Below are 10594 nucleotides of genomic sequence, written 5' to 3' on the forward strand. Positions count from 1 at the left end.
CAATTGAATAGGAGGAGCTAATTTTAGTTCATATGATACTGCCTACAATGGAAAAACTACTTTCAAAAGTATTTGAAAACGTGAAAAGCTTTAAGGGGCCAACCATGAATTGCAACATCCCCGGGTCACGTCCAGACAAGGACCTTTATTACCCGTCATTCCCCATCTCTCTCTCTCTCCTCATCACTCTACTGTCAGCTATCTAACAAAGGCATAAAAAAGCCCCAAACAATTATAAAGAAACAGTATTTTAAAAACTCAATATGACAATATGTATCCTAAAGGATTAAATGTTTCATTCCCTTTGTGAACAACCAGTTATACTTGACAGTGAATTAAGACATACAGCAAGAGACACAATAGAAATGTGCCAGAAATGATACATCCAGTAATATCAAACTGGTTTTAAATGTGTCAGCACCAGTCTGATAAATTAACACAAAGCACTCTGAGGTCAAATCCATCTGGCATTAGCAGCTTAACAAATAGCAACAAGCTGCGTCACGCGCTTGATGTCAGGTGACGTATTAGTGACACCTGCACAGACAGGTAACGTTTAGTAGGTCAAGGATCAGGTGTTTCTGATGAGTCATGAGTTAAGTAACAGCCGCCGGGAGCCGCCGCAAGTGGATTAATAGTTTACAGAGTTGCCAAAAGAAACGTGTAGTCTAGGGGTCAAGTTTCATCATAACTAAAACATCCTCCTTTTCCTCTTCAGCTGGATAAAAGCTGCTTTGGACATGTGTTCTTCTGGTTAATGTGGCTCACAATTAGACACAACATATATGATAAAAGCCTGTGGATTTATAATTGAATGTTATCATCTTATTGCCTGTATTATATCTTCTTTTTTATTTCAGAGGAGGATTAACTGCTGAGTAGCTTTCTGTTTCCCTTAATGGACAGAACATATCAAGTGTGACTTGCCGGGAACAAGATCCAGAGCTCCAACTTAGAAGGGAATGCCCCAGACGAGGCACAGAGGCATACCGTGTACTGTATATCATGTCATACTGCATTTGTCCTTCTATTTTGGGTGTGCTGGATTGGGTCAGCCCAGCCCCATCTGTTAACACTCATTTATACACAATTACAAAGTGAAGACTACCAAGAGGTCAGCCCAAGATGCTGTTAACAACAAGTATTACAATTTTACTTCACACCGTAGCTCTCTATGTGGCCCTGAATATGAACAATAATTGAACATAATGGAAAACAGAACTCCTGTTAACAAAACAGACGATTTCAGCAGTGGGGTATAAATCCAAACAACAAATCTTCGAGGGCTTTTAGTAACATTTAAGCTCCAGTCCTTCTTGACTCTATATGTCAGCAGCCCACACCACCCTTCACTCCACTGGACAAAGTAAATATTAAAGTCCTCGGGCAGCCGAGAGCAGCTGAACATAGAGGAGGCTGTGGGGAGCACCAAATTGCTCCCAAATCTGTTTCTGGTGCTGATACGGGGGAAAACTGAGAGGAGAGGAAGAAAAGGATGCCTGGAGTGTGTGTTTCGCTGCCAGTATACCCACCTGTTCAGACAAGCTTTTAAACTTTAATGCCCTACAGTCTCTTGCTTGGTCTTGTGGTTTTTTTGCCTTTTTTCTCACGTCTCATCTTTGACACATATGTCGGTGCCACAAAAATGAAGAAATCAATGCACTGGTAGCAGTTTAGATATCGATAATAGCACATTCTTATTCATGAATTCAGAATTACAGTTTATTACCTTCACTGCAGAGCTGTAAATAGCACCAATATCTCCTCTATTTCGACAAACAGTAGTAAAATGACTAAAATGGAGGCAGGTAAAAGTAGAAGCAGAGAAAGAACAACTGACATCAGGAGCTACAGAGAAGAGAAAGCAAATCACACAGGGGCCCCTCGCATCAGTTTGTCAATTTTTCCTGAATGGGTCTGGACAGGTGGAGCAGAGAGGAGGACAGAAGAAGTGGGCGGAGGTAGAGCAGAGTAAAATAGGATGGATACCGTTGTGGGGCAGAATGAGAGGCTCGTAGCGAATGAGAAAAAGAGAAGACTAGCAGTGTGAAGAGAGGTGAGGTGCAGACGTAAACAGGGTTTTAACGGACTAACAAGATTGTCTGCAAAGTCATCCCCAAAGCTCCAAACACAGGAATCTCAACAAGTGGATGTGACACCTAGCTGTTAAATCTGGACGAGACAAAATAGGAAGTGGATAACCTGAAAACTTTCCCTGAAATGCTGGACATCTTGCTTGTACAGGAGATGATAGATGGATGGGGGACCTTCAGGGGAAATGAAAATGAGTTGATTAATGGGCATCATCGAGACAACACAGAGGTGCAATATTGGCCTCAGTTGAGATGGGCATTGGCAAAAGAGATGAATGTAGTAACAATAGGGACCTAAAGATTAAAGACACTAATAATTGTTGACAAAGTATTCCATTTATGTTGCCTTAGAATCTCCAAGTTTTACATTTCACTCCACACACACAACCAGAGGTTATTTTTTTATATATATACAGTATATTTCTTTCCCAGTTTTCAGCGATAGGCCAGAATGTCTGATACGGTGAGCAGGTCTTTCTGCCGGTTGTCTGGGACCCAGAATAAGAGTTAAAACACACAATGAGAAAGGGGCGAGCCGGGAGAGAGGATTTACTGTATCACCAGTACACGTTAACAGCTGTATCAGTTGGTCTCAGTTCAGGGAGGGGAAGGATTCCGACAGCTGGTGTGTGTGTGTGTGTGTGCGTGTGTGTGTGTGTGTGTGTGTGTGTGTGAACTGGGTGTGGAGCCTTGACCAAGGGCACAGGACACAGAGAAGGGAGAGTGTGGTGGCCGGAAATTCCCCAAACTCTTTCTGTCTGTAAAACAAAAGAAAACAATATAGCCAAAATTTGATAAAAACTCCCAACGTTAACAACCACCACCGTCTTCTTTTCTTTTTTTTTTTCATCACTGATTGTTTTTTCATTTCAAACACCAGCATTTGTTTTAAAGCAATGTGGCGGCACGACAAAGAGCAGGCAAATAAGAGAAATAAATTCCTTTGTCCACATTTTAACACCATTTTTTTAAGAAAAAACAAACAAACATTTTTTTCTAGGGCATTAACATTATAAATTTGGGTTGGGCTTTACTTTTTTGTGTTTATAATAGATATATATGGATATCATACTTTACAGTCTGGTAAAGTTATGTGGGCATAAGTGGACTTTCTTATTTTGTTTTGCTTGTTTTTACAAATATATGATGTAATATGTCATATATGACAGTTGTGTTATGTATGTCTGCTGAAAATATAATTAAAAAAAGAAGAAGACATAATTCTATGTTGCTGTAGTTTTTCTATTTCTTTTATGTAGTTTAAAGTAGTAGTTGGTATGTAATATAGAGATCTGTAAATACGGTGTTTTTTGTACTTACCTCGTGTCGTTTGTGTGAGTGATGTGTGTGTTTTTGTGATCTATGTAAATTGCTGCTGTAACACCTCAATTTCCCTTTGGGGATCAATAAAATCGATCTATCTATCTATCTATCTATCTATATGAGATTAGGCTATATGAAATAAAACATTACAGAAACACCATAGCAACTGATATCTCCACATACACCCCTCAGTAATGTCTCAATCTCATCTAAAAGCTGATCCACATGACCAGACAATTAGGAGTGCTTGTTTACACTCTGTCAGCTCAGTGTCATCAAAGAATAACAGAATTATATATTATGTATAACATACTGTATGTTTATTTTTTATTATAAAGAAGGGAATCGGTGTCATCAAAGAATAACAGAATAATATATATATATAATCTATATAACATACTGTATGTTTATTTTTTATTATAAAGAAGGGAATAATATATATCATCTATAACATACTGTATGTTTATTTTTATTATAAAGAAGAGAATAATATATATTATCTATATAACATATTGTATGTTTATTGTTTTTTATTATAAAGGGTGTCAATTGAAGCGACACTCATCAGATAAAACAGGGATGGTCATCTGTTGAGAAGCAGAAGAAGAGGTAACCTAGATGTTTGGTTGTAAACAGTGTTTTCTAATGAATACAACACACAGACTGACAAAATAAACAGACGGCCGGGCGGAGAGAGAGAGGGAGGGATGGATGGAGGGAGAGATGGAGGGAGGGGTGTGTAGAAGAGAAAGTATGCTGAACTACTCAGCAACAGCCACTCAAGTCGTGACGCGTTCACGGTGCTTCCTGCAGCGCTTTAACCCGGGTCCTAGAGACAGTATTTGAGCTTTCTATTCGCTACTTGGCGCTGTTGCTATGGGGCTGTGCATGTTGAGCCGTGCGCGTTATTGCGCCGTGCGTGGAGAGCACAGTGTGTGTGTGTGTGTGTGTGTGTGTGTGTGTGTGTGCTGAGTTTGGGATTATAGGGCAGGAAAAGTGTCAGGAGCGCATCAAGAGTGCAACATGATGAAACGTGTTTTTATTTTGATGTCACTTTGTTGTTGTTGTTGTTGTTGTTGTTGTTGTTGATGATGATGATGTCACTGTTGTTTATTAATGTTCATCATCTCAACAATGAGAGCATGTGTACTGTCTGGCTTCTTCTGATGTGACCTTGTTGAACTTTGTGGTTTTTTAATCTCACATTTTATCATTCTTATAAATGAGTTTTATTGTATGGTACTCAATTTAATATAAGTTGATTTTGACTTTATCAGTGATATGGTGTCAATATAATCTCTCATTTATGTCTGTAAATGTGACATTAAAGGACAACAAAGAGTCTATAAATGTTCCTTTATAGTAAAACTAACATTTCAATATTAATGATTATTTTAAATATCTATAAACACAATGGTATACAATAAATGTAAATCTATAGTGACACAAAGCTATAACCTTATAAATAGTGGACTCATTTTGACAATATTGTCTATCATAGGCTTTTTCTATGGGCAAATGTGAGTAAACATGATATATAAGTGCGAATTACATATGGTAAAACTAATATTTTAATAGGGACCTACATTTGATCTTATATCTATATAGTTATAAACACACTATTGCATAGCCTGTCTGTGTTTCTCAAAGGTGTTTTTTAAGCATTTTTATCAGCTATCATAACATGTGTATGAAAATATAGTTTCGGTGTGATGTATGTTATTCTTGTAAAATTCAACCTTGTATTAAAGTGATTTATAGGAAATTAGAGCCAAATACATTAGAAATCATTGATCAAATAAAAAAAATGATAAAAACATGTAGTAAAAGTTGTATTTCTTTATTTTAATCACGGACTATAATGAAGCATGATGGTGAATTTCATCAGCAGCAGCTGAACATATAAGCGGACACCATGAAGTGGACAGACAGTGTTTCTGTTTGGATCACACCCAGCACCAGCACCAGGACCAGCACCTGCACCGCTCAGCTCAGCTCACGCCGGACCGGGCGTGTGTGTGTTGTGATGTCTCGCGGAGCTGCAACAGAGCGCGCGGTATGAAATGAATGAGAATAGAGAACACATGCGTGTGCTTAAACTCTGGTCTGCGGCACGTTACAGTCATCTGACAGATAAAAGACACACATAGTCTTCCAGTATGACACTGGTCCGGTAGAAGAGAGTCGTTTCAAGTGGATGGACCGCTTATTATTATTATTATTATGATGGAGTAAAGGGGTGTGTGCAATGTCAGTCACTGACTAAACTTAAAACAAATCAAAAATCAGGTGAAAACAAGCAAATAGCAATACAATAAATAATAAAAAAATTTTTTACTACAATAAAACAATTCTTGATAAAAAATTAGCTCATATTATGTTCCGGAAACAAACAAATTCTTCGACATTAGCTACATCCATGCATATATGTATATTTTTAGATTTTTTTTTTTTAGTTATAGAGCCAACACTGTTTAATAAAACATGTTCTGATTCTTGCTGGTGTTATCCCCAGCTAGAAATTGGTTGCCAAGCATTGCATCATTCCTTTCATGTGACTCCCATACGCCCCAAATTCGTCCTGGCCGTCTTATGACTGCATCACAATTGCTTGCTCGTACAAACTATACAGAGCTGAGAGAAGCAGCTGAGAGAGACACAGAAGCCCCGCCCTCGTTGCTGTATTCCGCGTCTCCCGATTGGATGTCGTTAAGGAAAATATCTTAACTCCGCTGCTCCTGATTGGCCCGTGAGAACGCTTGTCATTGTGCTCTAGGCTAGGTTGTGATGCAGCTCGCATAGTTCGGTTGGCGTGTCTCTGTATATAAACACGGCCGGGAGTTTCCGTCAGAATCACATTCAGCCGTCCAGACTGAACAATGGTTAACATGAGCTATCACCAATCAATACTAAAATACCCACATTCGAGTTCAAGACAGTCGAGAAGGCGAGCGAATAAACGAAAAAGGGTAAGTGGAGATTACTGTGGAGTGGTGTTGTTGACTAGTTAGTGCATGTTTGTCAGTGTTTCAGAGAGTTGAAGTGGTCTCTGGTGGACTGGACTGTCTGGACAGTGGCACATATCCATGTGTGCCATTTATAGAATAACAGTTGTCTTAACCCATCACAATGTTGTTTTTAAGGGTTGTCTGCTTCTGTCTGACTAGTTGTCAAAGCTCGGACTTGAAGTTTTCTTTAAGAAAGGTTTTGCTCATTCAAAGTGACAAATGTGTTTTTTAATATATATAGTGCGTTTTGTAGCTACAGCATCTTATTTTCTATTCTTTTAAGTGTCATTGCATGTGAGTAAAGTCACAGATGTCTGACAGTATAATGGTGGGGACTAGAGACGAATCGGCTTTTATTTGTGACAGCTAATTTGTTTTTCCACTCTTTTAACTAACCCCTTTTATAGTAAACATTTACAACTAAATAGTAAACATTTACAATTAAATAGTAAACATTTACAACTAAATTAATAGATGTCTATTTTGTCTTTTTATCCCAAACCCACTCTTTTTCCCTCTCTCTCTATGTAACGTTTCCTTTTGTTTCGCCCTGAAACCTCCTCCTGCTGGACTCACATTTCCATGACGTAATTGTCTTGGCTGACAGTGGACATGTAGCCCTAAACTAAAGAAAAAGAAAATATAAAAATTAGTTTTAATGTAAAAAATAATTGTTTAAGAAAATAACAATTGGCTTGTTTTTTTATGTACCAAGTCAAAGTGTCTAAATGCCTGCGTTCACACAGGAAGTTTAACATCAATTTAAAGAGCATTTCTTTATTCTTTATCACTTTTATAATGTGTTTATTATCACTGTCAACGCTACAGATGTGTAGGAATGTTTATTTTCTATTTTCACATTTAAAGGAGAAGATTGGATATCCTTATAAATCAAACTTTGCAGTTACAGGCTTTGTCTATAAAATAATCATAGTAATGATGATGGATTTTTTTATTTTTTATTATTATTATTTATTTTTTGTTTTGGACAGCTTTAAGTGTTTCATAATAGCAGTAGAGCTGACTGTCAGGCCAGGAGGGATCAATATAAGGATCTACTTCTCCCTTTTAACCACTTGTTTATCGATCCCAACGTGTTTTGAGGACCGTAGAAAGCAGGGGGCGCAATAGAGATCATTTTGGTCTTTGTTTACAAGAATTATAAGTGACAGGAATTTTATTTTCCACCTACTTGTTGATCATTTTAACAATTATTGATTTATTTATTTGTTTTGCCATTATTTTTAATTTTTCGACATTTTCCAAAGCAGCCATTAATGTTTAGTTTAAGGCACATTTTATTTCCCTTACTAAGCTGGCTCTGTATTTGTGCAAATCATCACTATGATTCTGAAATCTCAGCAAATTTCAGCCGTCAGAAGAAACATTTTTCGTATTTTTTTAAGACTAACCGGTCAAATGCTTTTTGTCTTTCAGAATTGTTGGGACAAGCTATCTCCAACAAATTGGCAGACTTGATTAACAGTCTTCCTAAAGGTAAATTCTCATATTTGACATTCTGCATGCTGTGTGTTTGTGAAGTTAAGATTGTGATTTGATCAATTTGTTCATTTTAATAACTTTGTTTAGGTTATCCAATATTTTATACATAATTAAAATCTTCAAATTTCTCTTTATCAGCAATTTCAGTGCAGTCCTCATCTAGTATCAATGTTATTTCATTTTACAATTAGGTGGTTTACGCAATATAATGTACTAGTTTTCTTTATTACAGCGTGAATAATTATATAGATAATGTCTTCTTGCAGTATTCTCAGTAATGACACACGCCAATCCTTTATCACTGCATACCTACTAAACTCAACCAGTTGCAGAACAGTAAAAAACCAACAAGGCGGAGTTTCTGTGACGTGTGAGTCGCCTAACGTGCTGCGCTCTTCTCGTTTTCCCATCCCTCCCGTGTCTGGCCACCCCTCCCCTCACAGGTCCAGTGTGAACCGTGTGGCCGAGTACCTGTGTGTTGCGACTGACTGGCGAGATGACTGCCGAGTGGCTACACCTGCCCCCGCCGTACCCCCCTGGCGTGGGGCCGTTGTGTGGTGCAGAGTTGGAGGCGTGGTATGAGGACCTGCAGGATATTCTGGGCTCCGACACGGGAGGGGCAAAACTGGCACGTGCCCCCACATGCACCGAGGTCAGTAGCTTGATGAATGAAATGGCCATCACACCTCACATGATGAGTGTGAGTGTCTGTTGTCCATTGTATTTTCGTTAATTTCTCACTTTTTTAGGTTTGTTTTAGCGTTTTGTGTTCACGTACTAAGCGATTTGAAATGAACTTACACTCTGATATTTGACATGTTTTGGCAGGCGTTGACATTTCTGTTTTTGTGTTTTTGCAGAAAGAGCCGGAGTTTCTGGATGTTCTGGAGAGTTGTTCTCTGACGTGGCTGACGGACGGAGGCCAGACGTGGGGCGAGGGTGTCCATCGGACAAAAGAGGAGATCCACAACACCCAGCCTCTGCATCACACCTCATCATCATCTTCCTCTTCCTCATCCTCCTGCATGAGTCCAGCTGTTGCAGAAGAGCGACGGACGGAGGCTGAGAGTGGGAGAAGTGGAGATAGCTCGACAGGAGGCGGCAGCGATCTGCTGCCTCCAGAGTTTTTCGAGTTGCTGAGTGAAGGAGGAGTGGGAACGGTGGATCCAAGCGGAGCGGTGATCAGCGGCGGCTATTATTACCACCACCACCATCAACACCACCAAGCTAATATCGTCCACCCTGCTTCTCCCTCAGCCAGCGAGGAGGAACTGCCCTGCGTCCCCGATTCTCCATCCTGCTCCTCTTCCGCCTCCCAGTCGCCATCTCAAAATTGTTCTTCTCCCTCCTCGCCCGTCTCTTCTCCCTCTGCCTACCCGTCCTCCCGCCTGGGAAAACGCAAGAGGTCCACCAGCGAGAGGTCCACCAGTGCCTTGTCCTCTTTCGCCTCCTCCACGCAGCACACATCCTCATCCTTCTCATCTGCCAAAAAGAGTCGCAGAGAAAGAGAGCAGGAGAACGAGAGGAAGGTGCAGGAGCTGACGGAGCAGAACGAGCGCTTGAAATCGGAGATTGAAAGGTTGGGAGAGGAGGTACAGAGGACACGTAGAGCCCTGATAGAGAGACTAGTCAACACCAGGAAATGAGGGGAAAGAAGTGAAAGACAAGAATAAAAGATGACAGGTCATACAGAATTGGAATAAGCAGTGGTGAGGAAAAGGTGTAATACGGTGGTCATGAAATGCCTCTTAGACAGGAAAGGATGGAAACCAAAGATATATATTTTATAAGCGAGAGGATTTTCGGGAAAACACAGAGCTTAAAATGGCAAGAGATAGGAAAGTGATGAAAGTCAAGACAAGAAAAGGAACAGAGAGAAGGGGCTGCAACAGCAATGCGGCAAATAAAAAGACCCAGCATGTATAAAGGAAAAGGAAGAACAGACCGCTCTGAGTGCAAATGATACCGTGGTTTTGATGAATGTTTGTTATTTTAAAGAGGTTGCATCAAATTGGATGGCAGAAATAACAGTTAATGATTTGTATGTTGGACAGAAAGGAACTTAGTTCAGAGTGCGCATTTCATTGTCATCCATTCCCACCGTTTTGCAATAATTGTAACTCCTACTTTAAGGGCTGCAATTTGGCTAGCAGAGATTATTTGCCCCAATTTGTGGATAGTTTAGGAGCTCAGGAAAAGTCTGAAAGTGCCCAGTGCAGTGAGTATGAGAGAATGATGTTTTTGGGAGAGAATTCATAATCTTTCTTACTTTTTTATAACCCATTGCTTGTGTGTGTGTGTGTGTGTGTATTTAGGTAGTAGGACCCGGCTATACTTTCTAAGCTGACCTTTTCTATCAATATGGGAATATGTGGTAGAATTACCACAAGTTGTTCTACTCTGATTTACTATTTTTATATAACGCTGTAATATATACAGAATTGTACTGTAATGGCTTGTACTGTAAAATGCCAACATATCCACTGTTATTTTTCACATTGCAGTCACATAAATTGTTAATCGTAGAATAATATGCATGGCTCTTATCATCAAAATTACATGTATTTTACCATACTGTTTATTTTATCCTTCATTGTAATCTCAAATTTGCAATAAAAGAAAAAAATTTGCAATTTTTTGTGTCATGTTATGTTTATTTGTTCTGTG

General features: G+C 39.3%; 1 protein-coding gene across 1 annotated transcript; it reads left to right on the plus strand.

Annotated features, from left to right (window-relative positions):
- Positions 1-6231: 6231 nt before the first annotated feature.
- ddit3 (DNA-damage-inducible transcript 3) lies at positions 6232-10553 on the plus strand. Its single transcript, XM_037784815.1, has 4 exons — positions 6232-6385; positions 7862-7921; positions 8371-8579; positions 8788-10553. The coding sequence occupies exons 3-4, from the start codon at positions 8424-8426 to the stop codon at positions 9571-9573; spliced, it is 942 nt and encodes a 313-aa protein (XP_037640743.1). The 5' UTR covers positions 6232-6385; positions 7862-7921; positions 8371-8423; the 3' UTR covers positions 9574-10553.
- The last annotated feature ends 41 nt before the right edge of the window (positions 10554-10594 follow it).

This window comes from Sebastes umbrosus, chromosome 1 (genome assembly GCF_015220745.1).
Source record: "Sebastes umbrosus isolate fSebUmb1 chromosome 1, fSebUmb1.pri, whole genome shotgun sequence".
In the NCBI taxonomy this organism is placed as follows: domain Eukaryota; kingdom Metazoa; phylum Chordata; class Actinopteri; order Perciformes; family Sebastidae; genus Sebastes; species Sebastes umbrosus.